Source organism: Hyla sarda, chromosome 2 (genome assembly GCF_029499605.1).
Source record: "Hyla sarda isolate aHylSar1 chromosome 2, aHylSar1.hap1, whole genome shotgun sequence".
NCBI classification, from domain to species: domain Eukaryota; kingdom Metazoa; phylum Chordata; class Amphibia; order Anura; family Hylidae; genus Hyla; species Hyla sarda.
The window spans coordinates 191,877,114-191,895,144 of record NC_079190.1 but is presented as its reverse complement, the minus strand read 5'-3'; the positions used below and the strand labels follow the sequence as shown (position 1 = coordinate 191,895,144).

Below are 18,031 nucleotides of genomic sequence, written 5' to 3'. Positions count from 1 at the left end.
CTTTGTCCAGGAGGATAGATCTAGGTCTGGGATTTGAGCTTGCAGGAAAGATAAAGGCACATCGTTCAATGTCATGGGGACTGGGTTTGACATATGAGATACAAAGAATGTCCAGGCTGCATATGACGCCTTAACAATAGGATTTGAAAGTGGGGGTGGGGAGACATTCCAGAAGGGCGTGTAGAGTATGTCTCTTAATGAGTAGGGGGCCACGTCTATGTTTTCTATTTCTACCCAAGGGAGGGATGCTTTGTTGCACCACCAATGCTTAATCATAGATATCAGAGTAGCAACATAATAAAAGTAAAGGTTTGGGGCACTCAGTCCCCCTGCCAGTCTGGGACGAGACAGTATTTGCGAGGACAGCCTGGGTTTCCTACCTGCCCAGATGAAGGAGGAAAGCCCTTTTTGTGCTTTAGTAAAGAAGGTAGAAGGGAGAGGTATTGGGAGGGTCCGAAATAGGTACAGAAGTTTAGGTAGGAGAAACATTTTGTAAGTTGCCACCCTGCCCACCCATGAGATTTCTGAATTAGCATAGTGTTCCATGTCTTTCTGTATGGAGAGCAATAATTTTTCATAATTGTCCACGTAAAGTGATTTAGAAGGGTAGGAAAGATAAATGCCTAGGTATTGGAGACTGGAAGGTTGCCATTGAAAAGGGTATGAGTCCTTCAACTCGTGCAGCATAGTAGGGGAGAGGTTGATGGGTAATGCTTGTGTTTTAGTGTCGTTAAGATGATAGTAAGACAGTGTTCCATAATACGAGATGTTCGACATAACTGCTGGGAGTGAAATTTCAGGGTTCGTCAAGGTTAGTATGACATCATCTGCGTACAGCGAGATGACATGGTCTTGTCCCCCTACTGTAACCCCATGTATTCTCTTGTCTTGTCTGATTGATTGTGCCAGCGGTTCCATGGAAAGGACATAGATCAATGGGGAGAGGGGACACCCCTGACGTGAGCCATTCGTGATAGGGAATGGATCAGAAAGGGTACCATTCACCGATACCCTGGCCGTCGGGGTGGAATACAGGGAGGTGAGAGCGGACAGTATGTTACCCGAAAATCCCATATGTGATAGGACAGAAAAAGCGAACGACCAACGCAGTCGGTCAAACGCTTTCTCCGCATCCAGCGCTACAATAACCGCTTTAGTTGAGAAGCGTTCTAAGTGGTAAAAAATATTAAGAAGACGGCGCGTGTTGTCCGAACTTTGACGTCCAGCAATAAATCCCGATTGGTCCCTGTGCACTATAGATGGGAGGATTTTTGACAGGCGGCAGGCCAAGAGCTTTGCATAGATTTTAACGTCCTGGTTAAGGAGCGAGATAGGCCGGAAATTCTGAGGTCTATCAGGCTCCTTCCCCGGTTTCGGCAAAGTGGTTATGATCGCCTGCAGGTTCTCTTTAGGGAACGAGCCTTTTATGATTGCTGTCCTGCAAAACTCCACAATATTTGGGGCCAGCAGGTCGCTGAAGGTTTTGTAATATGAGGCAGCAAAGCCATCTGGGCCTGGGGCCTTACCTGTGGGCAAGGATTTAATGATTTTTAAAACCTCAGGGAGTGTAATATCAGAATTTAAATCTTGTAGTTGGGCCTGAGTTAAGGAAGGAAGTCGTAGGCTAGAGAGGTAGGATTGTAGAGTAGACGTCAGGTCTGGTGGAGTGGAAATAGAATCTCGTAAGTTATATAGATTAGAGTAGAAGGACCCAAATCCATTAGCAATGTCAGAAGGGGTGTAGAGTCTATCACTGGTGACTGGATGAAGTATATATGGGATGCGGGATTTAGCTTGTCGTTGTTTTAGGCGGTTAGCTAATAGCTTACCGGCTTTATTATTTTGGGAGTAATAATTTGCCTGAAGTTTCCGGTAAGATTTTTCATACGAAGAGAGTAGTAGACATCTTAATTCTCGCCGTACATCTGCCACCGAGTCGGCGTTAGAGGGGGAGGGTAGTGTCTGATTCATAAATTCTGCTTGTTTGAGCCTATCTAATGTGTCAGTGAGAAGTCGCTCCCGTTGCTTTTTTAAGAGGGATCCATACTTGATGCAAAAACCCCTTATAACTGCTTTGTGGCAGTTCCATAATAGGATAGCATCCTCCACTGAACCAGAGTTACTAGAGAGGTAGTCTGTTATGTCCTTTCTTAGTTGAGGAGCATAGGTTGGATGGGACCAAAGATAGGGATTGTTGCGCCAGGCACGGATTGGGGGAGAGGAGGCTCGGTCAATGAGTTTCAGGACCACAGCTGCATGGTCCGACCATTTTATTGTGTGCACGTCAGTTTGTGTAGACTTGTAGATGAGTGACCTGTCTACCAGAAATAGATCAATACGGGAGTAGGTGTTATGTACCCCGGAATGAAATGTAAAGGTCCTTTCAGAGGCGTGATGAATGCGCCAGATGTCATACAAATCTGTAGTAGAAAGAAAAGGGGTCAAGGAAGCAGAATGGAAGCGGGAGGAGGAAGTAGAGTCTATGGAGGCATCAACAACCGTATTGAAGTCCCCACATACCACTAAGGAACCCCAGGCTGTGCTATTGACCCTTTTCATCAAACGCTGCAGGAAGCGTGTTTGACTCTTGTTTGGGGCATATAATGAGACAATAGTAAACTGTGTGGCATTGATGGTGCAACGAAGTATTACATACCTCCCAAGGTCGTCTGCGATGGATTCCTTCAATGTAAACGCAACGGAGTTCTTAATTGCTATGAAAACCCCTCGTGATTTGGAACTGAAATGAGAATGAAATATGTGAGTATAAGCAGGGTGATGTATGCGGTGTGCATCTTTAGCCAACAGATGTGATTCTTGTACACATAATACATCGCATTTTAACAACTGGGCTTCCTTCCACAAATGGGCCCGTCTATGGGGAGCATTTAAACCGTTCACGTTTAAACTAGCGAGGGTTATGGCCATACTAATATGAAAAAGAGCAAATGACAACTTAGTAGCAGGTAAAGGATATCAGGATGGCAAGACGCACCTCCCAGCCAGCGTGCATCTGCCAGATGACCATCGAGCACATTCAGTAGACCAAGGAATATAAAGACACCAATGAACTTATAACAGAATAATATAAAACAATAAAAAGAAAACAAAACAAGAAAGGATAGCTTGCCGAAGCAATCGCTATCCCACAGACAGTGGGGGTAAGAGTCCACTCTGAAGCCGTGCGGTCAGGGCACAGCACGGAGCCCGCACAGAAAAAGAAAGGAAACACCGTCCATTAATTAGCTAATCAAGCCGGAGCCCAGTCCTTCACTTTATCTGGGGATTTGGGTGCTCGAGATCCTGTGGAGGGATAGATTGGAGCAATGTTCCATTGAGATAAAAGTTTTTCACCTTCCTGGAGGGAGCGAATAACATGCATGGAGTTGTCATATCGGATGAGTAGACGAACTGGAAAGCCCCAGCGGTACATTATCCTAGCGGAGCGTAAGGCTGAGGTAATTGGCAGTAGTGATCTTCTTGCTTGCAGGGTGGGGGCAGACAGATCCGCATACACCGTGATTTTGTGGTATGGGGCAGGCAGTCCATTGTTACGGCGTGCATATTCCATGAGCTTTTCTTTTACTTGATAAAAATGAATACGTGCTAGAACATCACGTGGCACAGTGTCCTCTAAATGTTTGGGTCTGGGGACCCTGTGTGCTCTATCCACAATTAGCTCTGACATGGAGCAATCAGGCTGGGTTGCTTTAAGCAGGGATAGTACATAATTTGGTATGTCCGTAGAAGCCACAGACTCAGGTATCCCTCGCAATTTAACGTTGTTACGACGGCTCCTATCTTCTAGATCCGCCACTTTGAGCTTTAATGCAAGAACCTCATCCTCCATTTCATTTGTTTTATCTATGAGTTGTGAGAGCCAGCAAATTCTCCAAATTTCTGCTCAACATGGTCTATTCTGCTTTCCAGTGCCTGCACTGAGGCTTTTAAAGGGTTAACCAGGTTCTGCATGTCTTGTACGAACGAGGAGCGTAACAGTAGCAGCATTTCTTTAAGTGCAGTGTCTGTTAGAGCCTGGTTGGAGACTGGGACCTTTGCTAGTGGGTCGTCAGGGACTAGGTCTGCATAGTCGTCAGCCCCCCAGAGTCCTACCTTGACAGTGTCCAAAGTGGGCCGCCTGGAAGTCGGCTCAAGCAGAGGTTCCTGTGTCAGAGAACTCCCGGCCGGGGAAGCGGGGGGACTCAAGGAGTCGGCTCCCTTCCTATGTGCAGCTGCGGCATGCCGGGTGTTTGCAGTCGCATCCGGAGAGGTCGAGCGGCGCCCCGCTGGAACCAGGAGCTCCGTGGATGTGTGCAGGGATGGCACCGAAAATGATCGGCGTTGGAGCGGAGGAGAAAGGTGAGCTCCGTCTTCCTCCTCCTGGCGGGCCCGCCTCGAGGAGATCGCATGGTTGCCGGCGCCATTTTGAGAGGCCGTGGTGCGGGGCACAAAAGTGAATCTCTGTAGTGTGCCAGGCTTGATTTGCCTTCTCCGGCGTGCAGGCATCTCCGCTGGGGTTCCGGTGGCAGTAGATGTCGGTAAGGAGCGGTGTTTTGCAGTATATTCGTCGCTTTAGCAGGCTTCTATGCGGAGCTGCTCTAAGCTGCGACCATCCGCCTCGGCTGCCAGGCCACGCCCCCGTCTATGGAAGTATTAATAAACATCCATAGACTTTGCTAGCGCTGAAATACGCAGCTTCAAATATGCTACTTGTGACCCTACCCTTACAGTATTTTTTGGTGTGTTGGAAATTACGTTAAACTACTGCTCCAGGCTCCGTAAAATTCTATACGGGCTTCAAGCAGATAGTGCCCCCGGTTGCAGGCCCCACCCCAGCCCTGCTCGACAGCGCTAACGATGACTGAGCCACGTAGTTCATTCTGTCAACCATAATTACAAGATGGTTCTTATTAAACAATATTTTAGGATTTTATTGCTTGGCCTACTGCTGGTGATGCTGTTAGATCAAATGTTATTGATTCCATGCAAGTTTTCATTATTTATGTATATTTTCTTAAATGTAATTGTCTGACTTTAGTAACCTTAAAGCTGGGCCACGTAGAATTGTATTTCGTGTAGATAACTTTCTAAAGAGAGCCCCCCAGTGATACGACAGAGCACATCTCATGCAGGAAATTTACTAGTGTAGAAGGCACTATACCTTTTTTAAGGCAACCGTATAATGTCAAAAACATGTGTTAGGCTGGGTTCACACTACGTTTTCTCCCATACGGGAGCGCATACGGCAGGGGGAGCTAAAACCTTGCGCTCCCGTATGCCTTCGTATGCGCTCCCGTGTGTCATTCATTTCAATGAGCCGGCCGGAGTGAAACGTTCGGTCCGGTTGGTTGACCACAGTTTTAGGTCCGGTTGTAAAAGCTCATACGGCGCAAAAATGAGCCGACCGGACCGAACGTTTCACTCCGGCCGGCTCATTGAAATGAATGACATACGGGAGCGCATACGAAGGCATACGGGAGCGCGAGGTTTTAGCTCCCCCCTGCCGTATGCGCTCTTGTATGGGAGAAAACGTAGTGTGAACCCACCCTTAATCGGGTGTGCAGTGCTGTTTTTTCACTGCTTCCTGGGTACTTATGCTTGGGTAAAATATACGACTTTAGACAACAGCATCTTGTAATGTTATAAAGTCCCATTTACACAGACCTTTGTAAATTGCCAGCACTAGCCACAATCAATAGATTTTTTTTGTTTGTTTTTGATGATGTTTTACTTTCATGTTGCAATGAGGGAATTCTATAGACACTTAATATATAGACTATGGGGAGTTGTCTCAAATAGAAACCAATCAGATTCCAGCTTTAATTTTTTTTTAGAAGCCTTTTTAAAAAAAATTTAAGCTGAAATCTGGTTGGTTGCTATGGGCAACTGTTCAACACTTCCTCTGCACAGGAGTTGCAGAACTTGTGAACGGCAGAGAAATCCCACTAAAGACAATAGCAGTGTGCTGCAAGGCAAAATCCGTGTGGAAGTCCTCGTAGACATTTTGGGTGACTGTGGCGACTGAGTTGAGTTTACAACCCCTCCTTTCCTCGGCTCACGAGCAGTGGTATTAAGCCCCTATTTCTGGGGCTGTTTTTGGGGTCCAGGCCATGCGGGGTTAACCCTTGCTATTTTATTCATGCAGCTTCGGCTGAATCTCCTGTCCTCAGCGTCTATGGTGGGGGTTTACCAGGGAGCTTCCAACTTTCACTTTCTGCACGTCCCGTCGGCTAGAGCCGTCACCACCTCCACGCCGTGTCTGCTGTGCGGACTCGGCGGGGGTGCGGTCCAGGGTTCTCTGCAGGTGGGAGTTCGGGGGTGGGAGGGCTGGGGGGGATCATGGTGGCACGTATATCCCCTTCTTTCCCTGACTCAACACCGGGAGGTCAGGCAGCTTCTCCTCTCCGGCTCGCGTGCTGCTGGGGGCCGTGTCCAGTGAGGTATGCACCTCACACTGTGGCTTCTAGTTTCGCCCTCCTTCCCCGCTGCGGGGGTCAGCGGTGCTCTGTTAGGAAAAGCTGTTTTTTTTTGCTCTGAGCGGCTTGGCAGGCTATTCTATTGCACGCGGCTATCAGCCGTCACTGCTCCAGGGGCATCCAGTCTGCTTGCATTGGTTCTGCAGGCAGCACTCTGCAGGGCGCTCTGCGCTCCATGCTCCCTTCCAGCCACATTATTGCAACAAAAAAACATATTTTTTCATATTCTTTGGTCACTCAGACCATTGGGTGTTGTTTGGCACCCTCTTGTGGCCCATACTTGTATTGCACTCTTATTTCCATTGCAGCCTTGGCCAGGGTCCTTTCGTAGGGTCTGTATTGGGGGCTGCTTTATTTGTTTGACACCCTGGAAGGTGACCTGCTATACTCAAAAGACATGAGCTGCTTGAGGTATCCCCCTGGCATCCCTAATTCTGCATTGTTGCCCACGGTCGTAGACCATATGCAAACCGCCATGGCAGGTTTTTGCCAGGGATTCACGTTCCCTTGGAAACTACCAGGGCATATATTCACATCCGGCACAAGGTCGTCATGGCTTGGACCTGATATCATTATGCCAGACAGTAGTCTTGCCTGTCACTCATTTCACAGCTGCCGCGTCCGCAGCTTGCACTCCAGTACCTCACTGCTGGTGCGAGGTGTCCGAAGGAATGACCCGTTGTATACGATGGACCCATACCAGTAAGCCAGACAGTGGTCTGCTTGGTTTTCTCTGCCGCCTGTCTCATCACATTGCTGATGTATCTTCGGCTGGAGTTCTTGTGCCTCACTACTGTGCAAGGTGCCCAATGGAGTGACCTGTTGTCTACTATGGACCCATACCGGTAAACCAGACAGTGGTCTGCTTGGATTCCTACACCGCCTTCCACACATCACATGGCTGATGTATCTGCGACTAGAGTTCCGCCACCTCACTACTGTTTGAGATTTCTGACGGAGTGTCCTGTTGTCTGCTATGGACCCATACCAGTAAGCCTGTCAGTGGTCTGCATGGTTTCCTCTGCCGCCTGTATCGGCTGATGTATCTGGGGGTGGAGTTCGGGTACCTCACTGCTGTGTGTGGTATACATAGAACTGACCCAGCATGTCCTACGGACCCTATACGGGATGACTGGGATGCATTCTACGGCTCCTCAGCCTCCCCCTATCACCCAGGGGTGCAGGGTTTCTATCCATGTCTCCTAGGCCTCCCTGCCCTCCCACCTATGACACAGGGGCACAGTTATCGCCTGTCTGTCCCCTTTTTGCCAGCATCAGGAGGTGTTCTTGTTCAGCCAGACTGCTGTCTGCATGGTTTCCACTGCAATCGGTCTCTTAGCGGACATGCCAAGTTTCCCGTACCTCACTGCTGGGTGAGGGATCTGGAGGAGGGTCCCTACAGGTACACGGGATTGATGCCAGTCAGACAGTCCTTTTGTCTGTTTGGGTCTTTACACCACCAGGTCGCCCGTTGGATGGGCCGCACTCCAGTACCCCACTTCGGTGGGAGGTTGAATGGAGTGACCCGGTGCACTCAGGAATCCTATTCCAGTCAGCTAGATGGTTTTCCACATGGCTTACTACTACGTTGCGTCAACTACCATACACTTTTCACACAGTGGATGGTAGTTCAGGTAACCACTGCCAAGGTGTAGTTCAGAATGAGTCAACCCGTGTGGCTCCATGGGACTTATACAATGTACCGCATACTGGTTTGCTGGGCTCTCTACTTTAACAGGTCCCTCTCTGCATGCCTGCTACTCTGTCTGAAGGCTGGTATCTCACGTCGCTGTGTGTTTCCTTGTGCGGGACTCGGCGGGGCCATGTCTGCATGGTTTTTCTAATCCACCAGGTTACCTCCCTGTTTTTACTGATGCCGCGGCTGCTGTCCAGTGTCTCTTTCCAGGTGAAGTTCCGCAAAGTGTGTCTCTGGGTGTTCATGGGACCTTTTCTACCTGTAAGTCAGACTGTGTCTGCATGTTTCCTTCTCCACGTAAATCCTTTATCTCTTGAGTCTGCGCCTGCAGTCTTGGTGTGTTGGGCACCATTAGGAGATGGAGTGGGGTTTTTTTTCTGCAGGTTCCAGGGACTTACAGGTTCTCAGCAACAGCAGCATCACTCTGTTCCCCTTTCTAAGGTTGCAATGTTGGTCTGTTAGAGACATACCTCCCTTCCTGCAGGTCCTTTGGATGTCTGCGGTTTCTTTTTGTCTGCAGTCTTGGTACCCCTTCACAATTGTGAGGTGCCCATGTCTTGAGTCTCTACAGAAGACGGTCCCTATCTTTGGCATCCTAGTCCATCTCCGTGGAAGTGGGATCTTCCGGGAGCTCAGTTTCTGGGCCTGGGGGCTTGTCCACAAGTGAGTTTGGTCTCAGGACTGATTCCCTGATTCCTTTTCTCTGGGGGTTGTTTTTCCCACCCTAGGGAACTGCTTTTGTACTTCCCATCAGTAAGGTGTCCTCTTTCTCATAGCCTTCATTAAGGGACACCGCACCCACCCATTTTTTTTTTTCACTTTTCGTCCGAGATTCTTTTCTAGGGTCCATCGGACATGTTCTTGGTTGGCTTCTCCTACTGCTGCGTGACCAAAGTGATTACTTCACTTCCAGAGGGTGGGTATATCCTGTCAGGGAGGAGCAGACTTTTTTTTCCTAGTGTCAGCAGCATATACCCAACAGTAAGGTGTCCCCCAATGAAGGCTACAAGAAAGAGATTTTACGGTGAGTACAATAAAAAATCTTTTTATCCTGTGTCAGAAATAGGTTTTATTGGTCTATGCAAGACCCAAACTTTTAACTTTTTTTTTTTTATGCTGGTGATCTTGAGGAGTCCGATGTATTCCTGAGATGCATTGGTTACTCCTCCCTCTTTGCATTCCAAGAACTATTATGTGGTGACCTCAAGTCAAACATTTTCCTGCCTTCAGTTTTAGTTTTTAAATGGAGACTGTCACTTTAAAAAGTTGTTTGACGTCTCAGTTTTGATCAGTCGTGATCTGTGCTGAGACACCCATTCGTCACTACATAGTGCTTGGATAATTGTGTGCTAAGAATGTTCTCTCCTGGTTCTGTTTGCGCAAGCGCAACAGGCTTCTCTTGTCACATGCACAGAGTGGGGAGAAACAGCACTTGTGAATAAAGTCAAAAAGAGATATAGCCAGCTCACCGCTTGTAACACGTTAGTTGTTGGACGAGCACTTTGTCGTTGGTGTCCAGGAGCAAGGAGAAGGTCGGGCAGTTATCCTCGATATAGCAATAGAAGAGAAAAGGGTTCCAGCTCCCCGGAAAATCATAAGGTATTCATGAAAACATTTTTAAAAGTCCAAAATTGAATTAGTCCATATTAAAATCCAAACAAAAACACCCAGTGCAGATAAAAACTCCTCAACGCCAGGAGGAGTTTTTATCTGCACTGGGTGTTTTTGTTTGGATTTTAATATGGACTAATTAAATTTTGGACTTTTAATAATTTTTTCATGAATACCTTATGATTTTCTGGGGAGCTGGAACCCTTTTCTCTTCTAGAAGCAGCACTTGGCCTTGCACATCTTACTCCTCGTTTTATCTATTGTTGGGGGTCTGAACACCTGGACCTCTACCGATGAAAACTTTGGACTTGTCACTATGGCAAGGTAAACATTTTTGGGAGCGATAGGTACACTTTACACTCTGGTTTATATAGGCATGAATCTGGGCCATTTAGTGGGTGCATACTAACCCATTAACTTATCTGGAGTAGAGAGAGAGAAAAAAAAAGTGGAGAGAGGACAGCGCCTCGTGTGATACCGTAAAAACAACGGACCCCAGTTGAAAACCCTGACAGGGTAAACTCTCACCTGGTGACCCTCTTGAGGGTTATGCGTATCTCCCCGTTTCCAGGGGTGTTGGAAGTGTCCGTGCTGCAGCCGAGGTGCCTTGACTGGTATCCTATGCAGGAACCCGTAGGATAATGGATTTTGGAGAGAAAAAGGAGGCCCTTAGGTTCGGCGCTGCCTGGTCCACAAAGGTTCAGTCGAAATAGTGATGGAGGCCAAAAGTGGTTTATCTGCTGACAGCCCTGTTGTAATCTGTCTTACAACAGGGCTGTCAGCAGATAAACTGTCAGCAGATAAACCACTTTTGGCCTCCATCACTATTTCGACTGAACCTTTGTGGACCAGGCAGCGCCGAACCTAAGGGCCTCCTTTTTCTCTCCAAAATCCATTAACTTATCTGGTCACACGTGCTTGTTTATAATTTACCACTGAAATGGTCTGCATGTGTGGTTTATATAAGAAGCATCTATGATAGTATTTTAACCATCAAGTTTAAAAAGTTCTTTGCAAAGTTTAGGCTTTGTAAAAGATCTCCTAAACCTTACTGGTAAAGTAAGCTGATCTCATGCTCTTAGGCCATTATCATACGAGTCAGTTGATGTCTTCGTACCAGTCTTCAGGCCAGGACCTACAGCCGTAATATGCCTCTGTTAACTGGCCTTAGGGTATGTTCACACTGCTATATTTGTGCGGATTTCTCGCTGAGAAAATCCGCTCAGAAATGACAGGAATTCAACACGGCATAGGAAACATTATTTAAAAAAATTATTTTTTTTGCGCGACTTCTGTGGGAATTTCGCGCAAAAAATCCGTGCGGAAGTGTGGCAGACTGAAAAAAAAACTATGTAACGGAGGAGCAGAAATTTTATTAAATACTATGTTTTTTTTTTTTTACTGCTGAATGAATTGTAGAGGAATAAGTGAGCAGAATTCCTTGCGGAAATTCCTCTCCAAACCTTCAGTGTGAACATACCCTTAGGCTAGGTTCAGACTACGGAATCTCCCGGCAGAAAATTTCCGCCCGGAGATTCCGAGTGCAGCCAGCGCTGACTGAATCAGTCGGCGCTAGGACCACGCGGACACTGCAGTCTCCAATAGACTGCAATGTATTCCGCGCGGATTTCCGCCTGAAGAAAGAGCAACGCCATTCTTCAGGCGGAAAGTGTGAATTTGTGAACGGAAACCCATTCACTATACAGTACATTTTAGCAAGCGGAATTTCCGCCTGCAATTTCAAAGAAGAATTGCAGGCGGAAATTCCGTAGTCTGACCTAGTCTTAGGGTGAGATGCGCTCAGGAAGCTGAAGTATAAGGATTCTGGGTCTTTGACCTATAAAACTGCTTTAGTGATGTCTGTTCCTGCTGTACTTACATGAAACGAACACAGTAGTCTCTCGGTGTCTAACAAAAAAATTTTTTTTCTACTTAGTTTGCTTGTAATTTGATAACTTTTGTAGGCATAGAGGCAGCTATGGCAGTTATACACAGACCAAACATTTTGTTCACAAGAAAAAAACTTAATATAGAGGTTAAAAAAATGGATTTTCATTTTTGTTTTTATTGTGGCGTGATAGCGAATTAGCAACAGCTTTCCTTTGTGAGGATTTTCTTGTAATTAAAATATCAATTAACCCCTTAAGGATCAGGCCCATTTTGGCATTAAGGACCAGACCAATTTTATTTTTGCATTTTCGTTTTTTTCCTCCTCGCCTTGGCAGGCGTGTTTGTATGCACACTTACCGGGGTGCACGCCTGACCAATGTGAGAAGTATCGGAACATGAGGTCTATTGGCGCCATCCATTAGCCAGCCTCACTCTGACATCTGTCCACTATCATTGGACTGTTAAATATAAAAGTTCCTTGAGAAACCCCAACACTTTATGGGGGGGGGGGGGGGGGGGAGACGACACGTTGGAACTATAGGACAACAGTCTGTAATGTTGTTTCTTTTTTATCTTCACTTAACTTCACACGTGGTATAAGTTTTTATAACTAATGGTGACAAGAGGGTGACTGTCCCCTCCCCTCCTTGTGCTCTATATAGGTCATTCGTGACCGGGACGAGATAGGGGATTATAATGAAGGGACCTAGCGTCTGGTTATATCTGTGGTTGGGAGATCTACCGGACACTATTTATGTACCTATACAGTAATATTTCATCAATAGTCAGGATTGACTTTTTTGATTAGTCATAGATCACATTAGGTGTTGTGGTATAACTATTTATTAATATATTTGTGTCACGAGTGATTAGTCACGTTAAGAATTAATTAATTTTTAATGCATACTAGGGATACTATTTATCTCCCCTCGACATCGCTGCAGGTCATTGATTTAAAGCGGGTGGTGCCATAGGCCGCCGCCGCCACCCGCTTCTCTCCCCCCTACCTGTCAGGGTGGTCCGGGCCATCCATCCATCCTTCCTTCCTGTAGTGTCCGGCGGCATTCCGGTTGGAGGGTGCACCGGTCCGGGCTGTCCTTCTTCTCCGGGGGTCATCTTCTCCACTCCGGGCAGGCTCAGGCCTTGTACGCTGCATAGACGCCGCTACGCAGTGACTCCCGTGAGCAGCGACGCACCTGGCGTAGCGGCGTCTATGCAGCGTACTAGGCCGGAGCCTGCCCGGAGTGGAGAAGAGGACCCCCGGAGAAGGACAGCCCGTACCGGTGCACCCTCCACCCGGAATGGCGCCAGACACTACAGGAAGGAATGATGGATGGCCCGGACCACCCCCATTACAGGTAAGTTTATTTTTTATTTTTTTTATTGACTCGGAGGGTGGGGGAGGAGCCCGACCGGTATAGCTGTATGGGCAAAAATCCATACCGGTATACCGCCCAGCACTACGGGGGGGGGGGGGGGGGGGGGGGGGGTTGGGTGGTGCGCGACGCGGCGGGTCAGGGGGGTGCGTTCGCGGGGCGGTGCGTGAGGCGGGGCATTATCGGCTTATTGGCAAGGTAATTGCCGATACCGATAATGCCCAAAATCGTGATTATCGGCCGATAATATCGGCCATACCGATAATTGGTCGATCCCTAATGCATACCAATAAAAAATATTGTTTTGACTATATAAACAAGGGTCTATAAGGGCTGAGAGACGTGATAGCGAATTAGCAACAGCTTTCCTTTGTGAGGATTTTCTTGTAATTAAAATATCAATTAACCCCTTAAGGACCAGGCCCATTTTGTCCTTGAGGACCAGACCAATTTTATTTTTGCATTTTAGTTTTTTCCACCTCGCCTTCTAAAAATCATAACTCTTATATTTCCATCCACAGACCCATATGAGGGCTTGTTTTTTGCGTCACCAGTTGTGCTTTGTAATAACCTCACTTATTTTACCATAAAATGTACTGCGCAGCCAAACAAATATTTATGTGAGAAAATTGAAAACTGCAATTTAGCAAATTTTGGAAGGTTTTCTTTTCACGCTGTACACTTTCCGGTAAAAATGACATGTTTTCTTTATTCTGTGGGTCCATACGATTAAAATGATACCCATGTTATATGCTTTTCTATAATTGTACCGCTTAAAAAAAAAATCTCTAACCATTTTAACAAAATTAGTAAGTTTGAAATTGCCCTATTTTGACCACCTATAACTTTCTAATTTTTCCGTATATGGGGCGATATGAGGGCTAATTTTTTGCGCCATGATCTGTAGTTTTTATCAGTACCACTTTTGCTTAAGTTTAACTTTTTATTAATTTTTTTTTTTTTATAAAATGTGACAAAAAAGCAGCTATTTTGGACTTAAAAAAAATAAAAATGTACGTTTACGCCGTTCACCGTACGGGATACTTAACAATATATTTTAATAGTTCAGACTTTTACGCACGCGGTGATAGCAAATATGTGTATAATTTTTTTACGCTTTTTTGGGGGTAAAATGGGAAAAACTGACGTTTTACTTTTTTATTTTGGGAGGGGATTTTTCAAATTTTTCAAATTTTATTAGAATTTTTTTTTTACTTTTGTTTACACTTTTTATGTCCCCATAGGGGAATATTCATAGCAATCCTTTGATTGCTAATACTGTTCAGTGCTATGTATAGGACATAGCACTGCTCAGTATTATCGGTCATCTTCTGCTCTGGTCTGCTTGACCTCAGACCAGAGCAGAAGACCTCGGGAGACGGCCGGAGCCTGGTGAGGGGACCTCTGGCCGCCATGCTGGATGATCGGATCCCCGCGGCACTGCTGCGGGCGATCCGATCATCCATTCAAAGTACCGCACTGCTGCAGATGCCATGATCTGTATTGATCACTGCATCTGAAGGGTTAATGGCGGACATATGCACAATCGCGGATGTCCGCCATTACCGGCGGGTTCCTGGCTATTGATAGCAGCCAGGACCTGCCGGGTATGACGCGAGCACCGTTCCGGTGCTCGCGATCATGGCGGCGCGTAAATGTACGTCATGGTGCGCTAAGTGCCACGTCACCATGACGTACATTTATGTCCATTGTCGTTAAGGGGTTAAAAAGCCAAATGTATTGTAGTTTTGCGTAACTTAGGCTTCTTTCACACTGTAAAATGTTCTCACTACTGTCAGATGATAGTGGGAGAAAAAATTGTGCCTTTTTCTCCCGCTACCTTCCAGTGGAATAACGGGTTTAATAACGGACGTTAGAGGAATTCCGTTCAAGTGAATGAGATCCTCTATGCCCATTATTACACCCGTTACAATAATGGATGTTAATGGCAGACAGTGTAGGAAAAAAAAGCCATTAACGTCCATTTGTAAAGGAGCCTAATATACAGTATGAAAGAAGCCTTATCTAGGTGTGTAAGTCTACCACTTTGTACTTTTGAGCTACACACCTGATCAGAGCAAATCACAATAGTAAAGACCCTTTACTCCACAAGTGTTGTATACCACAGTAAAAGGCTCCGGATGTCGCTGGTTCCCCATATCTGGAGTTTCATTAATGGTGCACGGAGCAGCTTCTTGTACTTTACTTCTTGTTTAGTTTGCTTTCCTTTTACACCTCAGGTAATACCATGATTTTTTTAGTTTTAGTTTCTTGTCTTTAGCCTGCAAGACCTGGCCTGTGATGTAACTAATCTTTGTTGCCTATGAGAATTCTTTTAACATCAAACTACTTGCTCAATTTAACACTATATTTTGTGCCTCTTACCAATTGGATAATGATTTTGGAGCATCCGCTTCTTGGTTACTGATTCTTTTTTTTATTTCCACTAGCCAAGAGTAGCGGTGATCTTGGAAGTGACAGCTCGTCTGATGTGGTGATTGTGTATGAGTTAACTCCGACAGCAGCGCAGAGAGCGCTAGCAGAACAGCTCCTCCTCCCGCCAACATTCTTCTGCTACAAGAATAAACCTGGATATGTCAGTGATGAGGGTGATGTAGACGGTAATTACTAAGACATTTTGATATAATAAGATTCATTATTTGCAGTATGCAGTATGTTCAAAAAACCTTGGCACATCAGATGAAAAATATTAAGGGTCTTGAGTGTGGAAACAAGTCCCAAGAGAGAGCTGAGGTGCAGGGGCGTTTGCTGCATCTCGGCTCTCGAGAGTTAGCCAAATCTGTCTCTGTTCTGCTGGGATGCTGTAATAACAAAGAAATAGGCATCTACAGGTGGGTGATGTCGTTTTTTTTTTTTTTTCTATTTGTTGCTGTTAAGTTGTATTTTACATTGTCAGCAATAGTATTTTTCTCTGCTGTCCCCAAAACAGCAAGCGCTGGGCAGTGGGGCTGGGTCCAGTACGGGTTGGGAAACTATGTCCCAGATTTATCAAACTGTGTGAGAGAAAAACTGGAGTGACTTTCCCACAGCGACCAATCACAGCTCAGCTTTCACTTTACCAGAGCTCGTTAGCTGAGCTGTGATTGGTTGTTGTGGAAAAATCACTCCACTTTTTCTCTGACACAGTTTGATAAATCTGGGCCTATGTATATGTTTTTGTTTTTTTGTTTGTTTTTATGCCCCTACCTCCCAATGACTGAGCAGGTTTTAAAAAAAAAATAAAAAAAATCTCTGAATACCTCTTTAATTTCCACATTAAACTCCGCTACAGCCTCCATGTTTCTGTGAGGAAAGAGACAGCCTGATTCTGCTCAGAAAAAGCTGGAACTGCTCATTGCCTTTGTGGACACATTGTAATAGGTGCTACAGCTGCCTATAGCACTAGTCCTGGTAGTTGTGTGTATGATCAAGATCTGCTGGAACATGCAATACTATATTCCAAGGCAGAGGAAAGCAGTAATGTAAAGATTAAAGGGGTACCCCGGGGGAAAACACATTTTTTTTTTTAAATCAACTGTTGCCAGAAAGTTAAACAGATTTGTAAATTACTTCTATTTAAAAAAATCTTAATTCTTCCAGTACTTATCAGCTGCTGTATACTACAATGGAAGTTGAGTTGTTCTTTTCAGTTTCTGATACGGACAGACAAGTTAACAGAGAACACTGTGGTCAGACAGAAAAAAACTTACACAACTTCCTGTGGAGCATAAAGCAGCTAAGTACTGGAAGGATTAAGATTTTTAAATGGAAGTAATCTGTTTAACTTTATGGCACCAGTTGATTTGAAAAAAAAAAAAAAAAAAAAGTACCCCTTTTATGTTAGTGTCACAACAAGTCACAAAACAGAGCATGCTTTATGCATATTAAAGTTCTTCAGTAAAGTGCTTGGTTCTGTTAGTTCTGAAAATGACTTGTTCTTTTGTCCTAACAGATGAGGATTTTGAGTCTGCTGTCAAAAACCTAAATGGTCAACTCTACCAGGAGCATAAAAGAGATAAGAGTCGACAGGCTGCATCAGGTAATCCATAATCATTCTAAATGTCCCCTTTTGCATCTGTTGCAAGTAAAGAGGATCAAGCATCGATATTGTATAAAAGTATATTTTACATAGTAACCCTTCTAAATTGCTCCCAAATATTCTTTAGAGAATCTTCCCTGCCCAGTCCTCTAAGAATAATCTAGTTAAAGGAGATCTGCAGCCATAGACACTTAAACCCCCTGCGATCTCCTGTACGGGGCCCCTGCTCTTCCACGGCTCTCCCATTCAGGAGGCATGACGGCCGCAGCATGACTCCGGGGCTGACACGCCCCTTCCATGTATCTCTGGGAGAGGCGGATATGCAATGTTCGTGCATCCCTGCCTCTCCCATAGAGCTGTATGGAGGGGTAGTGTCTGTTGACATCAGCCGTGGTAAAGCCGGATCCCCGTATGGGAGATCGAGGGGGGGGGGACACCCCCACGCGATCAGACACTTATTCTCCTATAGTGCGGAGAGGGGATTAGTGTCTATGGCTGCAGTACTCCTTCAATGAGCTTACACTGCTGGCTGTTGATTAGTAACTAAGAAGCCTCGTGACTGCTAAACAGTGAATGTGTTTGGTCAAAGTTTCATTACCCAGGTGTGAAAGCTTCATCCTGTAGACTTCCTCAGAATGTTTAAAATCAAATTTTTTTTTTTTTTTAATTGCTGAACACATTCTTTTTTTTCTGCTTGGAGAAAAGACAAAAGAGAGTCCAGTAGTTTTTTGCAAACATGTCAGGCACAACTTGCCTGGTGCCCAAAATGTCGCTTTGTAGGTCACACTCCCTTCTGATTTGAGATAGCCAGTACTACAGTTTGCAGTGTGTGATAATCCCTAATTGGCTGAAGCACACGCACCTTAACTTTTTATTTTTACAGCTTTTGGCTGGATATCTCCATGATATTCAGCCATAATCATGATAGTGATGCTTTAAAAAT

At 45.6% G+C, this 18,031-nt stretch overlaps 1 protein-coding gene across 1 annotated transcript in view; it reads left to right on the top strand.

Moving 5' to 3' along the window:
* The window catches only part of LOC130355635 (ranBP2-like and GRIP domain-containing protein 4), a gene marked incomplete in the record, with an annotated part of 147,391 nt that overhangs the window by 92,920 nt on the left and 36,440 nt on the right, over positions 1-18,031 (top strand). The window contains 2 exon segments of the mRNA XM_056556025.1: positions 15,500-15,670; positions 17,002-17,088. Coding sequence (XP_056412000.1) covers positions 15,500-15,670; positions 17,002-17,088 — 258 coding nt within the window.